At 45.4% G+C, this 19,732-nt stretch overlaps 1 protein-coding gene across 1 annotated transcript in view; it reads left to right on the top strand.

Moving 5' to 3' along the window:
* The window catches only part of rtn4rl1b (reticulon 4 receptor-like 1b), a 44,045-nt gene extending 24,657 nt beyond the window's left edge, over window positions 1-19,388 (top strand). The window contains exon 2 of the mRNA XM_068008459.1: window positions 13,361-19,388. Coding sequence (XP_067864560.1) covers window positions 13,361-14,706 — 1,346 coding nt within the window. The 3' untranslated portion in view covers window positions 14,707-19,388. The remainder of the gene's footprint in view (window positions 1-13,360) is intronic.
* The last annotated feature ends 344 nt before the right edge of the window (window positions 19,389-19,732 follow it).

Here is a 19,732-nt window from a genome sequence, read left to right as displayed (position 1 = left end):
ACCTCCGTCAAGGGGGTACTGAATAACAACAACAATTTGCATTTATAAAGCGCCTTGAATGTAGTAAAAACGTCCCAAGGCGCTGCACAGGAGCGATTAACAAACAAAATTTGACGCCAAGCCACATAAGGAGATATTAGGACAAATGACCAAAAGCTTGGTCAAAGAGGTAGCATCCTGAAGGGGGAGAGAGAGGTGGAGAGGTTTAGGGAGGGAATTCCAGAGCTTAGAGCCTAGGCAGCTGAAGGCACGGCCGCCAATGGTGGAGCGAGGAAAATCGGGGATGCGCAAGAGGACAGAATTGGAGGAGCGCAGAGATCTCGGAGGGTTGTCGGGCTGGAGGAGGTTACAGTGATAGGAAGGGGCAAAGCCATGGAGGGATTTGAACTCAAGGATGAGAATTTTAAAATAGAGGCTTTGACAGACCGAGAGCCAATGTAGGTCAGCGAGCACAGGAGTGATGGGTGAAAGATACTACCAAAGGAGCAGAAGCCCTGACCGATTTTATCCTTCCCTGCCCAGGAACGCTGGAGCCAATGATGCCAACCCTAGCTGAGATCAGCTAAGTCAGCATTGATCTGGGATTGAACCTGGTTCCTTCCTGCTCTGTACAGCTCAGAGTTGGAGATTTTACTAAGTACCATCAATCAGGATCCTGGCTTACCTTGCTTAAAATCAACAATCTTGTGGACAGCAGTTGGGATAACACAATTGGCCTCAAGTGTCCCTGGGTTAAGAAGGAGAAATTAGTCATGGGGTTCTTCTTGCTCCTCATTGCTACCCGGTAACCCCTGCTGGAAGTCCGTTTGTGTGTGGACATCGAAGTTCTTAAAAAAAAAAATTCTCAGGATGGGCGACACTGGCAAGGTTATATTTATCGCCCGTCCCTGGTTGGACTGAGAAGGTGGTGGTGGGCCTTCTTTTAGCGATTGTTTTTACGACTATAAGTGGCTTCGTAGGCAACTTCATTAAGAATCAACCATATAGTGTGGGACTGGAGTCACGTGCAGGCCAGATTGGGTAGGAATGACAGGTTCCGTTCCCTTCCCTGAACCACATTAAAAACCCAAATGGTTCACGACAATAACCAGGTAATTTTCATGGTCAGCTTTCCTGGTGCTAATGACTAGATTTATTGAATTTAATTTCACAACTTGCTACAAGGGATTTGAACAGCTGACCTCTGGGCTGCAAGTGCAGTATCTCAACCACTACACTACATGGCTCAGCAGTGATGCATCGGCAGTGGAATAGCCTGCCGGCACACACCGCCGAGGCTCGCGCGTGAATAATGGCCACTCGGGCGCAATACTGGAGGATTCCCGTTGAACTGTAATCCAGGAAATAGGATTCGTTTTCAGCAATGGGAAGGGAGACAACTAGTGGGGGGGGGAAGTGAGAATTCTTGCCATTTGCAGCATATCCAGAGATATAACCGATAATGCACACACTTCGATTTTGAAAATGTACCAGACAGTTTGGCCACCAGTGCTATCAGGATTTATCACAGTCCAAGTTACAAGGAAATAACATAGCCCTTATCTACTGTGAGGCACTAATCTGGGCTTGGGTTCAGAAGGTGACATGCTTGCTGTCTGGTTTGACAAATATATAGATATTGTTTATATCTTTATAAAATTTACATCTGCATGCACTCCCTGATAATTTTTTCCTATTATAAATTCCTATGACCACATTTATAATGGGAACTACCTATGGAAACTTGTCAGGTTGTAATTATGCTCTCCTCACAATCGAGGTGCTGCAGCGCCACCAGTGGCAGGAGGGTGTAATTACAGTGTGACAAGTTTACATAGGCGGTTTCCATTATAACTGTGAACATAGGAAGTTAGAATGGAAATATAAAAATAAGGACAGAATATACATATTTAAAATGGGGACAGAATATCTGCATAAATTATGACTGATCCTATCAGGATGGTCAGTTCTCTGCTGACATTTAATTGTAGCCCCATTCAGTGCCGTGGACCCCTTATCCTCCCAGTCTGGAGGATGGAGTACTGGTCTCAGGTGCTACTGGCTCATGGTTCGGCAAATGTGACAAAGCTCATGTCAGACAATGGCCCTGTCTACCTGGGAAACACCAGATGAAGGCATCTCAACTAATTTCCTTGAATAGTCTTCATGAGAGCTAGCCACTGGAATGAGAGGTCTCACAATGACCGTGTAGGAAGCCATTTCCACCCCTCCCCCCCCCCCCCCCCAGAGAGCAGGACAGAAGTTATCAGTATAATTCAGACCTTCCCACCCTATGTCACTATCAAGCAGGTCATAGCCTACGACTTATAAACAAAAATGTGGATCAAGGAAAACTGAGGTGCCCCACATATGCCACCGTCTGACAGGCCTGGTAAGTTTTATCCAGCCTGTACGACAGTTTAGCCTTGGGGTTTATGGTTAAAATTCCAACAAGGGAGTTTGGAAGATAGGGTTGCCAACTCTGGTTGGACATTTTCCTGGAGATGTCGTCACATGACCTCCTGCCTCCAACCACCCCATCCCCCCCACAATCCCGCCATTGACACGTCCGTTCTCATGACACACTGCCTTTTCACTGCCAATCAGAAAGCCAATAGACTCTTCATTACCCGATTAGATTATTCTTGGCCGTCAGTCAAACAGCTTTTTTTTCCCCCAAGTCTGATATTTTTAACTAATGAACAATAGCGTTCGAAGAAAATAAAAAGAACACAATTTTTTAATGCCCCTATGATTTTTCTCCCGGGTTCTTGCTCACAGCAGTGTCCCAGAGATTAATTTTTAATTCCTGGAGACTCCAGGGCAATCCTGGAAGGTTGGCAACTCTATTGGAAGACTCCCCATGAACTACAGATACAGAGAACTGATTCTGTGTATTGTTGTGGAGAAGCCTGGCCCATTAAAACAATCCTACACTAACTCATCTGGCCTTCCATACCTGCCAGCCAATTACTCACCTGCTTGCGCCTTTCCTGCCCGCAATTGGGGATCTTAGGCCATCAAATGCAGTGTATCAATACCCTTGGTAAAAGTTCCACGGGCCTTCTCCTGCCAGTTCTGGAGTTCTGGGTCTCCATATTACAAAAAGGATATAGAGGTACTGGAGAAAGTGCAAAGAAGATTTACAAGAATGATACCAGAATTAAGAGGGAACAACTATCAGGAAAGACTGAACAGGCTGCGGCTATTTTCACTAGAAGACTCAGAGGTGACCTCTTTAAAGTTATGAAAGGGTTTGATAGGGCAGACGTAGAGGCGGTGTTTCTACTTGTAGGGGAGTCCAGAACTAGGGGACACAAATATAAGACAGTCACTAATAAATCGAATAAGGAATTCAGGAGAAACATCTTTACTCAGAGAGTGGGTAGAATGTGGAACTCGCTACCACAAGGAGTAGTTGAGGCGAATAGCATAGATGCATTTGAGGAAAAGCTAGATAAGTACATGAGGGAGAAAGGAATAGAAGGATATGTTGATAGGGTGAGATGAAGTAAGGTGGGAGGAGGCTCGTGTGGAGCATAAACATCGGCATAGACCATTTGGGCTGAATGGTCTGTCTCTGTGCTACAAATTCCACGTAATAACTTTAACGGGAGATGGAAGGAAGCCCCAAAGGTATGCTGTAAACATCTGTTCCACCAGGGTTTCTCCCACTCTCCCCTCAAAGTGATGGCGGTGAGATTGGGAGTTGCCCCACGAAAATTCCGACCGAGTGTGTCTGATGAAATGCATGACCTCTACGGGTTTCGTTCTTGTGCCAAGTGTCAGTTTGGCTCAGTTGGTGCCACTTTTGCCTCTCAAGTCAGAAAGGTTGTGGGGTCAATCCCCACTCCAAGACTTGGGCACGTGATCCAGGCTGAGAGCTGCACTGTTGGAGCTGCTTTTGGACGAGATGTTAAATGGAGGATCCATCCGCCTATTGCAATGGCTCAGGCAGAAGTAAAAGATTCCCATGGCACTAATGGAAGAAGAGCAGGAAGTTCTCCTGGTATTCTGGTCAATATTCCTTCCTCAACCAACCTTGGGACCTTGCTGTGCACAAATTGGCTATTGCACGTGCCTGTATAACAAAAGTGAACTGAATTTCAATTAGATGTGGAAGAGTTTGGGATGTCCTGAGAACGTGATAAGGTGCCACCTTCTCTGTGCCATCTTTTGAATCCATTGATTATTACTACAGCCTTGTGACCAGTTCCCTGCCATATTTCTGTGCACTCTGGATTCCTGCGAGTCAGCTGACACTGACTGAATAGTTAATTTTGACATCGCATAAGCTGCTGGACCTTCAATCTATGTAACTTCAGCTCTGCTTTTATCTGTCATTACCACCGTTTTCATTTTACCCAGATCATATTATATATTACAAAAAGAATAATGGATGATAAGGAAGGATTAAGAAGGCTGTAATTCAATCGAGGGGTTCGGATGTCTTCCATAAACCTGTCATCCAAACCCTCAGATTACATTACAGCCTTATTACTTGCTCCCAATCATCAATAATTCTATATATAGAAGTGTGTGCGTACACACACACACACACACACACACGTCAGCGACACAGAGTGGGAGAAGTACCTTGGGCACTCTTCAGACCCCACTCCACTTAACTGAATTCATGAAAAGGTACCTCGGGTTTTTCTGTGCCTCTGTGCCCTTTCTTTCTGCTCCTGCCAGTTTCCCCCCCTCTTCTCCTGAAGGCGTTGACTCTTGCTAAGGAACAATGCATGCGTGTTAACAACCCTCCAGTTCCTTAAGCAAGAAGAGAGGTTTGGGGAAGGAAGGGGAGGGTGGAGAGGGAGTGCGGTGAGGGAGGGCATCACTGCTGAAACTGACCCTACTTTCACATGACATAAACACATGCACTTTCAGCAGGAGTCATTGGATAGCGATCAGGAGTGGGGACCCTGGCTGATTATTCTCTCCCTAGCCCAGGACCCTCGCTACCCCTGTGCCAGCTTAACACAGACCAGCAGTTGAACTTGAGACCATCTTGGACTGAATATCTCAGCTACTCACATTGGGGAACCAATTTTTGCATTTTTAACAAAAACTAATTAAATGACCTCAAATAATTAAATTACTCTTCAGGTCTTCGAGAAGGTACTGTCACATTGATGCCACCCTAACAGGGCATCTATGCAAGACCTGAAATCTTAAAAGACTTTTAAGATTAAAGTCTTAAAACCATGTATAGATTTGACAGTAAGGGTACCGACATCTTTCCCAAAAGTCTTTTCCAAAAAGTTTTCCCTCGCGTTCGATTCAGTCTCCAACGCGCACCTCTGCTCTGGAGCGAGCTCAGCCCCTGGGAATTAAGTAAGAGCTACTCCAATATGCATTGCTGCTTTTTCCCTCCCCATGGCAGAGAGACTGATCTCCACGCAGTCAGGGCCTCAACCCAACCTGGGGGATCCATAGTCACAGACCCCATGGTCTATGTGGGGTGTCAGCCGTGGCTCAGTGGGTGGCACTCTCGCCCCTGAGTCATGGGTTCAAGTCCCACTCCAGAGACCTGAGCTCATAATCTGGGCTGACACTCCCAGTGGAGTGCTGCGCTGTCGGAGGTGCCGTCTTTCGGATGAGACGTTAAACCGAGGCCCTGTCTGCCCTCTCAGGTGGACATAAAAGATCCCACGGCACTATTTTGAAGATGAGCAGGGGAGCTTTCCCAGATGTTCCCAGTCAATATTTATCCCTCAACCAATATCACTAAAACAGATTATCTGGTCATTATCACATTGCTCTTTGTGGGACTTTGCTGTGTGCAAACTGGCTGCTGCATTTCGTACATTACAAAAGTGACTACACTTCAAAAGTACTTCATTGGCTGTAAAGCACTTTGGGACATCCTGAAGTCATGAAAGGCGCTATATAAATGCAAATTTTTTTTTCAAAAGTCCTGTTGCTGGGTCTTGACACCAGTGGCTCCATGGACTGGTAATGAACTGTTGATCTATCTGTTAGAGTTTAGCTGTTGGAGAAAAAAAATTACTCTTAAGGTCTTTGAGAAGATACTATTATTGATGCCACCACAACACGGCATGTTTGCAATTATACTGGGCTTCGTACTGCAGCATGTTCCACATTTATTGCTCTTAAACGCGGACTCCTAACAAATGTTTAATGAATAATTGTTATTCATACAGTTACTCATACAGTTAATAGGGTGTGCTGTAATTCTATGTTACCTGAATTCCCGTGGGCAACTGCAGATGTAAACAGAGAATGTGGGCTTCACGGTGACTAAAGTGGAAATTCGCTGCTAATTAGCCACCTTATGAATCTGCTGCGAACTTCTTCCACACAGCTTCTTAACTGCTGCACTCGGGCCCCGCTGGTGAAGAAACGCCCACATACACACAACTCACGTCGTGTTGGCCTTGCACTATTTATAAATTCATGGCCAACGCTCTTTCGAGTAAGTCATTCGGCTGAGATGCTGGAAAACTTTTGCACTCACTGAGATGAGGGAGGTTAGTGGGAAGAGGGCACATTCCCAGTGTCACGCACACTCCCGGGTCAGATACAAGAACATAAGAAATAGGAGCAGGAGTAGGCCAATCGGCCCCTCGAGCCTGCTCCGCCATTCAATAAGATCATGGCTGATCTGATCCTAACCTCAAATCTAAATTCATGTCCAATTTCCTGCCCGCTCCCCGTAACCCCTAATTCCCTTTACTTCTAGGAAACTGTCGATATCTGTTTTAAATTTATTTAATGATGTAGCTTTCACAGCTTCCTGGGGCAGCTAGTGGCACAGTTGCCCAATTAAAAAAAAAAGACTTGTATTTATATAGCGCCTTTCACGACCTCAGGACACCCTGAAAGGCTTTACAGTCAATGAAGTATTTTTGAAATGTAATTGCGTTTGTAATGTAGGAAACGCAGCAGCCAATATCCCACAAACAGTAAGTGATAATGACTAAATAATCTGTTTTACTGATGATGGTTGAGGGATAAATATTGTCCAGGACAGAGGGGAAAACTGCCCTGCTCTTCTTCAAAATAGTGCCATGGGATCTTTTACAGCCACCTGAGAGGGCAGACAGGACATCGGTTTAACATCTCGTCCGACAGACGGCACCTCCGACAGTGCAGCACACCCTCAATACTGGCACTAGGAGTGTCAGCCTGGATTTTGTGCTCAGGTCTCTGGAGTGGGGCTTGAACCCACAATCTTCTGACTCGGAGGGGAGAGTGCTATCACTGAGCCACAGCTGCCACTGTTCAAATCATCCCCAACAAGGTGCCTCAGCCGCAACCTCAGAACAACACCCTCCCCCCACCCCAGTGGACATATGTGTCACACCAGCCATCCTGTGGCCTCTCTGAGTGAGGTGCCCAACGTAGCACTAAATGAGGGCTTATTTTGTGCTGTTGGCACTTACCCATTAAGAGTTGGATTGGGACTGCCCAAAGCAGCAGACAGAGATTTTCATCCCATCAGTCTGGATTTGAACCAGGTCCTAGAGATGAAAGGGCAGTATCTGACCCCTTGCAGCACCCAGTCCTCATTTAACATTGCCATCGATTTTGGTCACAGGAATCTTGTTGAACATTATTTTTATTTTAGGATATTTCCCCATTTCTTTCTTCCCTTTCAGCCACGTAACGGGTGGGCTGGACGTGGGGGTGTGGGGGCGGGTGAAACAACTGCTCCCAGGCCTTTGCAAACAGACACAAGGCAGTGCCCACCCCTAAGTAATTTCTCCCTTCTTTAGAACTGAGAGGTTATAACTATCAGGAAAGGGCTCTTTTCTCTAAAAAAGAGAAGGCTGAGGAATGACCTAACAGAGGTCTTTAAAAGTATAAAGGGGTTTCATAGGGTATATTTACTTGTGGGGGAATCCAAAACTAGGAGTCATAAATATAAGATAGTCACTAATAAATTGAATAAGGAATTCAGGAGAAACTTCTTTGCTCAGAGAGTGGTTAGAATGTGGAACTCGCTACCTACCACAAGGAGTGGTTGAGGCGAATAGCATTGATGCATTTAAGGGGAAACAAGATAAACACATGAGGGAGAAAGGAATAGAAGGATTAGATGAAGGAGGGAGGGTGGAGGCTTGTGTGGAGCATAGACTGGTTGGGCCGAACGGCCTGTTTCTGTGCTGTAAATTCCATGTAATTCATGCCCTCTGAGAGAACTCTTTGCTCAGTCCTTCCCCCAGGATGGAGGCAGGCTATGGCCAGGAACTGAGGAGTGGACCAAATCAAACTTGCTACATTTGTGCTGCCCGTAAAATAATAAATAGTTTAGAAGCAATCTGTTGGCAGCACTCTCACCTCTAAGTCAGATGGTTGTCAGTTCGAGCCTCCCCCCAGAGACTTGAGCCCACAATCCAGGCTGACACTCCATGGCACAATTGAAAGAAGAGCAGGGAGGTGCAATGACCAACATTCAGCACCCAAAAATAATTAAACCCGATTGCTGTTTGTGGCATTTGTGTTGTGTGCAAAATGGCTGTCACTTTTGGCTACTGTTAGAGATTAAGATTGAGGAATAGTAAGGGAAACCATTTTATGTGAGAAGAGTCACTTATGTTAGGTTCCATTTTGTATTCTGTAGTTAAATCTTAGAATTAAAGACTGCAAAAACAACTAATTGTACAATATCTGTACAAGAGGCCAGGCTGACACATGTTTACATTTAGATTTGCTTTATCACGCTAAACTAGAGACTCAATATTGTTGTTTTGGGGGCGTGGCCCCTTTTGTGACCTGAAAACACCAAAGCGAGACCATAAGACGTCAGAACGGAGATTGAGAGTGAGTAAAGGGGCTACGGTATGCAGATGCCTAGAGGATTAGTGCAGCTAGAAACAGTATAAATGGTGTAAAATCGTAGTCATAGATCGGGAGATAAAGAAGGAAGACATCTGGAGGATTGAGCTGTAATGTGTGCATCTTCTGTGGCAAAGCTTCCTTTATAACCTCAGGTGTTCATCGTGAGTATGTGTAGCATTTAATCATTAATAAAACTTCAAGTGTTTGACTGAGTGTTGAATCTATCCTTGGCTTATAGGCACAGGACTGTAGCCTCTTGTCTATATTAATACAAAATGTACATTCCTAACACTGCAACACAACAGTCGCTGTAATTTATTGTATGTGAAGTGATCTGAGATGTTTGAGAGATGTGATAAGACCCTAGACAATCTGCTCCTATTTAACCCTCAACCAACATTACTAAAAAAAAGATTATCTGGTCAGTATCACATTGCTGTTTGTGGGATCTTGCTGTGTACAAATAGCGGCCATGTTTCTTACATTACAACAGTGACTGCACTTCAAAAGTACTTCATTGGCTGTAAAGCCCTTTGGGGGCGTCCTGAGGCTGTGAAAGGCGTCATATAAATGCAAGTTCTTTCTTTCTACCTCTTAATTCAAAGCTGCTTCATTCAAGTTATCTGATGATTCCATTTTGTTTCACCATTAAGTTTCCACTTTGCCATTTTTATTGCGTGTTATTGAATAATTCAACTTTTTTTTTAAAAAGGGGCAAAATGACTCTGAATTATCAGCAGTGTAAATGCAAGTCTGGAAATAAAGAGCAGGTCATTCAACATCTGGAAAGAGAAAAGACAGGTTCCAGCATTTTGGGCATGTTTGCTCGATCAGTTCTGATGAAGGATGTGTGCCGAAAAGTCATAACCTGTCATTTTTCTTTTCAGATGCTGACTGACCTGTTATGTATTCCAAGTGGTTTCCATTTTTAGTTTAGAGTTCCAGCATTCTCTTTTTATGTTTCATATATAAATGAGGGATAAAACTATTTTTAAATTGGTTTGAAACAATACATATTGTTTCTATATTCTTGCAGGATTTCAGGTTTAAAATATGTAAGAGGAAAAAAGAAACGTGAATGTCTCTTTAATAATTCAAAACAATATTGTTTGCTTCAGAAGGTGCACGGAGCTGAAAGGTTCCAGCACTTCTGCACGCTGACACTCAGCCATATCTTTGCAGTTAGTCTCAGTCTGCCCTTCACAAGGCTCTGGTATAAAATCCCTCTGCCTTCTCTCCCCAATCATCCTCAGTAACCCCACAACAACAACAACTTGCATTCATATAGCGCCTTCAACATAGTAAAACGTCCCAAGTCGCTTCACGGGAGCGTAATCAGACAAAAAATTTGACACCGAGCCAAAGAAGGAGACATTAGGACAGGTGAGCAAAAGCTTGGTCAAAAATGTAGGTCTTAAGGAGGGTCTTAAAGGAGGAGAGAGGCGGAGAGGTTTAGGGAGGTAATTTCAGAGCTTAGCGCTTAGACCAGCAACCACTCAAGGGATATGGGGATTGGGCGGGAAAGTGGAGTTGAGGTCAAAGATCAGCCACGATCTTACTGAATGGCGGAGCAGGCTCGAGGGGCCGTATGGCCTACTCCTGCTCCTATTTCTTATTCTTAATGCCCCCCCACCACGGTCACAAAACCTCTCCCACACAGGCTGCAACCCCTAGACTACGGCCGAGATGGCAGAAAATCGAAGCTCATTCCCCCCCCCCACCCCGCTTTGTTTCTGTGCCTTGTGATGTAGAAGCCATTTTAGTTGCAAAGGCTTCTGTTGAATTTTTACAATCAGAGGAGAATGATAGCAGAATGCTGGCACCTACCCTGCCCCCATATGGTTTTTTTTTAACTTGGCAAAAAAAGCGGCAACTCCAGACTGCTCTCATCAGTGCAACTCTTGAGTTGGTTGTTAGGGGCCCTGTGCAGGGCTCTTGGGTCACACAACCTCCAACTGTCCCCGAGTGAGACTAACCAACTTGGTGCCAGATCAGAGTTTGGGGCAATGGTTTTGGGCCCACAGCACACTGGATTGGGGCCGTCCCAAAGATGCTTACAGGCAGCGGACAGAGGAGGCTTCAATCCTGCCAGTCTGGGCCAGATGTAAACCCAGTCCCACTGCAGTAGCGAGACCCCGTTTAGTGCGGCTTTCAAATTGGTCACAGGAATTCTTCCCGTATATCAAAACCAATTTCTATTCAGGTTATCTCACCATTTTCTCCCCTTGGGCAGAGCGTTAAGACCAGGACCACGATGGAATGAGATGGAGCAAGAAAGGGGACAAATCAAACCTGCTTCTGGTCACTCTGGGGCTCCCTCCCCCACCCACCCCCCCCACCTCAGTTCCCCAAGTAGGAGCCCAGCTATGTGACAGCTGATCTGGTAGCTGGCATGTGCAAGAGCAATGCCGTTAGATTCAGCCTTTTCTTTCCCTCCTCTTTCCCCCACCCCCACCATCCTCCCTCTCTCCTCAGGCCGACATGGTTAGAGTAGTGACGCAGCACGAACTCACAAGTGTGACCCCTCCATCCTTGCAATCAGTGCCACAGCCCATTGTTATGCCAGTGTATACATTTTTAAGCACATCTCTCGAGACAAGTAATTTGAGAAAATTCAGACCTCACATCGAGTTATATCATCGAGTTACATCAAAACTACAGCACAGAAACAGGCCATTCGGCCCAACTGGTCTAAGCCGGCATTTATGCTCCACACGAGCCTCCTCCCTCCCTCCTTCATCTAACCCTATCAGGACACCCTTCTATTCCTTTCTCCCTCATCTGCTTATCCAGCTGCCCCTTAAATGCATCTATGATATTTGCCTCAACTACTCCTTGTGGTAGCGCATTCCACATTCTTACCACTGTTTGGGTAAAGAAGTTTCTCCTGAATTCCCTATTGGATTTGTTAGTTATTATTTTATATTTGTGACCTCAAGTTTTGGACTCCCCCACAAGTGGAAACATTTTCTCCACATCTATCCTATCATCATCCATTGTGGTACTGAGCTGTATAGACTTAGAAAGTCCTTGGTTTGATCCCCAGTTTGTGTTGAATTAGCTGGTCTTAGCCAGGTGTCAGTACGGGGAGCTACAACTATTTTAGCTGCATTGGACGAGGGAGGGGAACCAACCAATCAGGGTACCTGCTCTCGACTACGGTCCGATCACGGTGTGCTGGAAACAGTGTGTCACCGTGGGGTGAAGGCAGGATTGGGCTTGATTTTGATGGCCCCTCCATGATTGAACAAGAAAGAAAGAAAAGAACTCACATTTTTCCAGCATCGTTCACGACCTCAAGACGTCCCAAAGCACTTTACAGCCAATGAAGTACTTTTGAAGTGTAGTCACTGTTGTAATGTAGGAAACACGGCAGCCAATTTGCGCACAGCAAGATCCCACAAACAGCAATGAGATAAATGACCAGATTGTCTGTTTTAGTGATGTTGGTTGAGGGATAAATATTGGCCAGGACACCGGGGCAAACTCCCCCCGCTCTTCTTCGAAATAGTGTCGTGGGATCTTTTACACTCACCTGAGAGGACAGACGGGACCTCGGTTTAGCATCTCATCTGAAAGACAGCACCTCCGACAGTGCAGCACCCCCTCAATGCAGCACTGGAGTATCAGTCTAGATTGTGTGCTCAAAGTCTCTGAAGTGAGGCTCGAACCCATAACCTTCTGACTCAGGTCAAGAGTCTTAACCACTGAACCACAGCTGACACTTAAGCCACTGACACACACTGTCTTGGTTCAATTATGTAAGGCATATCATGGCAGCTTGCCTGGACAAAATGTAGGAAAACCTTGCCAAATGCCAACCCTTGCTCGCTGTCCCTGGCCAGCTTAGAGAGGGCCATTCCCAAAACGAAGGGTAAAAGGCAATGTGAAAGAGTGCCAAGAAAAATAATAACTAATACTTTTATTACCATTTTAATTTAATCTTGCTGCAATACGATCAGGAGCATATCAGGTTGACTCACCTCCCCATCAAAGTACGGCTGACATTGGGAACTGAGAAGACCATAACGGATAAAACCTGCCACCTCCTGGTGCGCAATAATTTGTTTTTGTTCAGAAACAGGAAAACGCTACGGTTGAAAACTGTAGGAATGGAAAGCGAGGCAGATTACGAGTAACACAGAGTGAGGCGACACAGAGTTTGAGCTTTACACTCTGAAGACTGGGGGAGGTAGGGCGCGCGATAGTTTTTGAAGTCCTGGGAAAGCGAGCTGGAGCAGGAAATAGTGAGAGAGAGAGAGAGAGAGATTGATTGACATACAAGGAAGGTTGCAGTGGGGAGGAGAGAGAGGTTGGAGGCCAGAGGCGAGAAGGGTTCAGGTATTAGATGACCAGGTTTCGTAGCATCTGGTCCGCGCGTGTATGATCAATGCTAGACGAGGTACACCAACATATTTCTGTTTTGGTTAACCACGTTAGACTGGAATGATGTGAATTACTTTCAAGTCTTTTTTCCAGACTAGTTAAAGTTTTTAAAGCAAAGTCACCTCACATGATCGGACTGTATATAACTGATAATGTGACTCAACATTTGTGTTTTCTCCTATTGCAGGGTGTGGCCTCGAGCTGTTCCTGGTGTTGCTCGGGTTGGAGCTCCATATTTCAGTCTCTTGTCCCAGACACTGTGTTTGTTATCCTTCTCCTATGACTGTCACCTGCCAGTCGCACGGATTCACCTCCATCCCAGAAGGAATTCCTGTCAATAGCGAGAGAATATTCCTCCAAAATAACAGGATAACTCTTCTATTGAGGAACACATTCAGCCCGTCCACGGTCACCCTTTGGTTGTACTCCAACAACATCACTTTCATTGACCCAGAGGCCTTCCGTGGATTCAGCCTCCTCGAGGAGCTTGACCTTGGGGACAATCGATATCTGAGGTTCCTGGATGCAGAGACCTTCAACGGTTTGGAGAAGCTTCATGCCTTGCATCTCTATCGTTGTGGATTGACCTTTCTGCCCAATGGAATCTTTGAGGGCCTCCACAACTTACAGTATCTCTATCTACAGGACAACCACATAGAGTACCTCCAGGATGATCTGTTTCTGGAGTTGGTCAACCTTACTCAGCTCTTCCTGCATGGGAATAAGTTATTGAGCTTGTCTCAAAACACCTTCAGAGGGCTGATCAACCTTGATCGTCTCTTGCTGCACCAGAATAGGCTTCATTGGGTTAACAAACGAGCTTTCCACGATCTTCGGAGGCTAGCCATTTTATATTTGTTCAATAACAGCCTGAGCTCGCTTCCTGGGGAATGTTTGGCCGAGCTCGGGTCACTGCAGTACCTCAGGCTCAATGGAAATCCTTGGGAATGTACCTGTAAAGCTCGATCCTTGTGGGAATGGCTCCAAAGGTTCAGAGGATCAAGCTCCAGTGTGATTTGTGAATCCCCCAGGGATCTAAAGGGGAAAGATCTAAAGGTCCTCTCTGCCCGGCTCTTTAAGAACTGCACAGGGTCGGAGTCGCTCAATCAGATCCGAACTAGCCCCAAGCAGCACCCCCATCGCACGGTCAAGGACGAACTGGAGCCCGGGCACCGGCTGCACACCGGCTCACCCTCTTCGGGATCGGAACACGGCCTGCCCGGCAAGAACGGCACGACCCAGCAAGACGACACGGCCAAAACCTACTCGGGGGAGGCCACACCAAAGAAGTCGCCCAACGAGGTACACCAGCACCTCGATGGGATGCGGGGCAGAGATTACCTGCCCGACGTCGGCCAGAAATCGCAGACCGTCCCCCCGTTCCCTCCCAAGCGCAAGTCACGGATTAAATGCACCCGCCGGACACGTTTCGAGCCACCGCCCGGGATCCAACAGCCCGCTGGTGGGGGCAGCCCCAGCCCGAGGGCCGGATTGCTCACCCTCCTGGCGGCTTTGGTCCTCGTCATCCGTTGAGCCTGCCACACACACCCCCCCACCTCTCCCCTCCCCCAGTAATGAGAAGGGCAAAAACATTCTAACACTGCCGTCAATCCAGTAGGGACCAAAAAAAAAGAGAAAAAAAAAGAAAAAAAAAAGAAAATTTTTAAATTACAAGTGATTAAATACTGTTACTGTGTGCTTAGGCAGACCACGGAATTGTTGGATGGCATTCTGTTTTGGATCATTGGAATATAATTGGAAATTGTTGGAATAACACACCCAATGGAAATGAATCGGCAAACACGGGACAACACAGCTAAGGGTTCCCACACTACCTACGGGCAGCAAAAATGCATCGAAGAGAGCACTTGGAAATACTATTTAAAAATTCCCAGCGTCGATTTGACATTCCTGCTGCTAAAATGTGCTTGGGAACACCCCTAAAACTCTGATTGCACCATTGTTTCCTGGAGGGATTCTGTTTTTTTTAATGCGAGGACGAACGATGGTAACCAAAGCAATGGTGGTTCTAGAAGTTTTCTGCGTAGACATGGGCATCTTTCTCAACTCTAAAAAAAGAAGCTGGCATCAGCCACCTTCTAATGAGGTTTCATTGTGACGATCCCAGCTGAATAATATGCATTGTATAATCGCAAAGGATGAACATGGTATAAAGTCCAGAGCTAGAATCATCCAAGTACCAAAAACTGGAGGCCACATACTTGTATGAAAAGATTCATAATGGAATAATTTTTTTAAGTGTCTACCTATAATTTGGACAATGTGCAGCCCTTATATAATTGACGTGTATTAATTTACGGAAATATATGTTTACAGATTATATTGCTACCCTATTACAGCTTATGCTAAGGTGTTTTTTTTCAAGGAGGCGGTGGATGGTTTATACACGAGCCACGGATCGAGATAGGATCGACACTGGAGTCTGTGCTGTTCTGGTTTAACTCGTTGGCTTCTGCTTTGTCTCCCCTAGATTTGGATAGAAGTTGCCCGGAGTCAACTTAAGTGGAAATAAGACGCTACCTTTGTTATTCAGGATGTGGCTCCATTTTATGAGGAAACTAAATCCTCTCCATTTATTTAATTTTTTTCTGTACTAAATATAAAATTTGTTGTACCTGAATTTACAGAATTGCTTTAAATATATATATATCTATATAAAAAAAACTTTTTTTTGGAAGAAATCAAGGTAACAAGTGCAGTATCCCTTTTTGTCAACCCATCTAAACAATTGAAAATGTAAATCTACACAGCTACTTTCACACAGTACTTTTTAGGTAGGGGTGGGGAGAAGGTCTGGGTTTCAGGACTGTGGCAGTGCTCACAGTGTGTGTGGAGGGAGGCATAAGGGGGCACCAATTGTCCTCCCTAAAGCCAAGTCTAAATAATTACCCTCCACGTCAAATCCTAAACCTCAGATGTATTAAAACAACATTGACTTTACTCACCCGTTCAATCTCATTTCCTTTCATTTCTAAAATCCCACCATCTAAATGGGACATTTAATATTGCAGACACAGAACACACACACAGTGATATTTTGTGAACAGCGTTAGATTTAAGGTAATACTTTGCAGAAGAGTGGGTGGTGGGGAGCTGGTTGGGACAGTGGGTTAAACATTGGTTCTTTTCACCTCTGGGACTTGGGGCTCAAGTCCAGCCCAGGCTGCTGGAGATGAAAGTCTCCTCTCTCTCTACAAGCTCTGGGGTCCAATGTGAAATGGGGTTGGGCAGTCTCCACTGAACTAAGTCCACTGCACAAGTCTGTCCCTAATTTGGTACAAACTGGTATTCTCAACAAGCAGATGCAAGAAGTTGAGAAGCTCAAGTTGGCACAGTAAAGGGGGGGTTACTTCTCCAAGGCTGTGGAAAGCAGAGGGAATTTTACTCTACACCTGAACATGGTATGCCCACATGAGAGCACTTGACATTGACATGGGGAGTGGGGGGTGGACAATTGCTCTGGGCACCTTTTGCATTGGCACGATAAACATGTTCTTTGTTGATGCACTTACTACGTTTTTTTTAAATTCATTCATAGGACATGGGCATTGCTGGCAAGGCCAGCATTTATTGCCTATCCCTAATTGCCCTTGAGAAGGTGGTGGTGAGCCGCCTTCTCGAACCGCTGCAGTCCGTGTGGTGAAGGTTCTCCCACAGTGCTGTTAGGAAGGGAGTTCCAGGATTTTGACCCAGCGACGATGAAGGAACGGCGATATATTTCCAAGTCGGGATGGTGTGTGACTTGGAGGGGAACGTGCAGGTGGTGGTGTTCCCATGCGCCTGCTGCCCTTGTCCTTCTAGGTGGTAGAGGACACGGGTTTGGGAGGTGCTGTCGAAGAAGCCTTGGCGAGTTGCTGCAGTGCATCCTGTGGATGGTGCACACTGCAGCCACAGTGCGCCGGTGGTGAAGGGAGTGAATGTTTAAGGTGGTGGATGGGGTGCTAATCAAGCGCATAGTGATCCTCCCCCTGGGTAACAAAAGCAGGAATAAAAGGTTCCATTCTCCAGCACTAAAAGTTCTGATAAATACAAAAGAAAAATAAGAAATGCCACCTGACAGCAGTAATGTTTTGATGTTCATTCGCTGATTTGATGGAATTGAAAGGTTTTAAACACTGATGAGGAGCCTCCTTCCCCGAAATAAAGTGGGCTGCGTATTGTTATTACCTGTGCAGCACATCCCTCCCCATAACCCTATTCCATTGAAAAGGTGCCACTTACCATATAATGAACAAACAATTTGTGCAGCACTCACCAAATAAAACGGTAGCGCAAATGACAGCCCTACCTAATTTTATTTATTGCTTGTGCGGTTGTTTTTTAAAGAAAAGGCTGTAAAACGTTATTAGGCAAAGTAAATCATATTCCTAGGAACTGGAGTAGGCCTGTAGTCAAGAATCGGATTTCTACTATCAAAAGATTATTTCACTTTCCCAGCACAAATTATTTCACGGCAAAATACATTTTTAGCAGAAAGATTTTATTTTGAAAGATTACATTTTAGCGGTTTGACGGGCTGCTCGCCCCGATGGCCTAGTAGGTGAAGGCAGCCCCTGATACACCATTAAGCTATGCAGACCAGGAAGGTCCTGGGTTCAACCCCTGATCTCAGCACTCCACAAATGGCCTCAGCATGCACAGGCCTTGGGGGGTGGGGGTAAGATCTGATCCAAGCCTCCTGCTCCTGATTGCCATTCATTAAGCCCTGCTGGAAAGCGAGTGTGTGTGTGTGTGTGTGTGAAGTTGTTAGCAGGCTTGGTTTGGCTGTGATACCATCTGTGGTTGAATTGCCTGCTAACACTCATGAAGTCGGGAAACATAAAGGATACCAGCCAGGACCGATTCAGGAGAGAGAAAAAAAAAAGATAGCGGCTCCTTCTTTCAGCCTCCAATATATTTTTAAATTTTGCGTTTGATTCTTTAAAGAAATAAAAGGGATACTGCAACTTTAATCGTTTTAGCAGTGATCTTTGCTGCAGATTTAAGCAACGGTCACACACGAGTCGGCCTCCAAACCAAGCAGCTTCCAAGAGGTCTGGAAGTGCACTGGTAGCGCCCCCTGGAGGTTGCAGGCAATAACTTTCAGGGAAAAAAATCTACCCATGTGGGAAGGGGAATGGTCAAATCAGGATTGAAGCATTATAACAAAGTCATCAAAACACTGTTAAAACACCTGAATATAGTTTCTTATTGGAAACAAGGCCAAAAAAAAAATCAAACAAAAAAAAGTCTATTATTTCATTTCTGCAAGATTTCCTACTTAATTTTCACATAATTTTAAGGCGAGTTTTCTATGAACAGCTATATTAGCTCAAAGTTTGCAGGCCACGAATGAGAGATTAGAGAGATACTGATTAACATAAAAAGCATTCTCCAAGAAGTACAAAGCCTCTCTTCACATTTCCATTATAAGAGTCCTGCTGGACCCTGGAGTTCTAACAAAGTATCCTCCCCCCCACAACCTCAAAAAGTGTTCTCCCGCCCTCTCTCTCTCTCGAGGGTGCTGACTCACATGGCACAATTCTTACAAGCACTTGCTGTTTTCTAGTACCTCGTCCAAGTAACTAATCTTCATGTCCGAGTGAGTGTCAGCGGGGTCTCCTGACCGTGAGGGAAGGGGGAAGGAATGGAGCTTCTTCAATCGGGTCCAATCCTATCCTCATCTGACATCCAGCAGGAGTCACTGGACATTAATCAGGAGCAGGGACCCCAGCTGCTTTCCTCCCTCTTTTGCCCAGGTGTGCTTAGGCCTATTGCAGTGTCCTACAGAACCTGGAGGTTTAAACCTTTATTTCTTCTTCTTCCTGCTCATCGCCAGAGCGTCCTCCACCATCTGGGATTGTGCACAGTGCAAGCCATGGACCACGACGTGACTACCACCGCACAACTCAAATGGCCAGGAGCTTGACGCTGGCGGAGCGAGTTGGACCAATGTATTTATTTTTATTTAGACTCCTGGGGTCCAGTTAGGACTTGGCAAAGCTCATCTAATGGGGAGGTAGAGGAATTTAGACGACAGGTAGTCCTCAGACAGCTGGACCTGAGACCGTCTGGTTTGGAGTCAAGCATGTTTTACATTGCTGGGGGACCTCATCGTGCTGTTACATTTAACTGTCTCTGTGTCTTCAATGGCACTGTTACACTCCCTGTGAGTACTGAATAAAACATGTACCATAACAGATTTGACCAGTAAATTGTGCTAGTGGTCTATCATTTGCCAATGTTTCATTCTTTAGTAATTGCCATTACATGCTCATATTTACTCTGAGAATGATTTTTTTTCTTGGGAACTTTGTAGCAGAGCACAGGCAGCTAAACCATGCCCTTTGATGTCTGGGCTAAGGGTTGGAAAAAAAAGAGATGCTTGCATTTATATCTTGCTTTATCACATCTCAGTGCCATCACGTACTAAATCACTTTGAGGTCCATTGTTGTAATGCCAGCAGTCTCAGCAGCCATCTTTCACACAGTAAGATCCCACAAAGAGCAATGAGATGAATGATCAGTGAAAATGTTTTCTTTATGGTATTCTGGATGA

The sequence above is a fragment of the Heptranchias perlo genome, chromosome 28 (assembly GCF_035084215.1).
Source record: "Heptranchias perlo isolate sHepPer1 chromosome 28, sHepPer1.hap1, whole genome shotgun sequence".
Taxonomy (NCBI): domain Eukaryota; kingdom Metazoa; phylum Chordata; class Chondrichthyes; order Hexanchiformes; family Hexanchidae; genus Heptranchias; species Heptranchias perlo.
The sequence above is the reverse complement of the archived record's forward strand: the minus strand, read 5'-3'. Positions and strand labels throughout refer to the sequence as shown.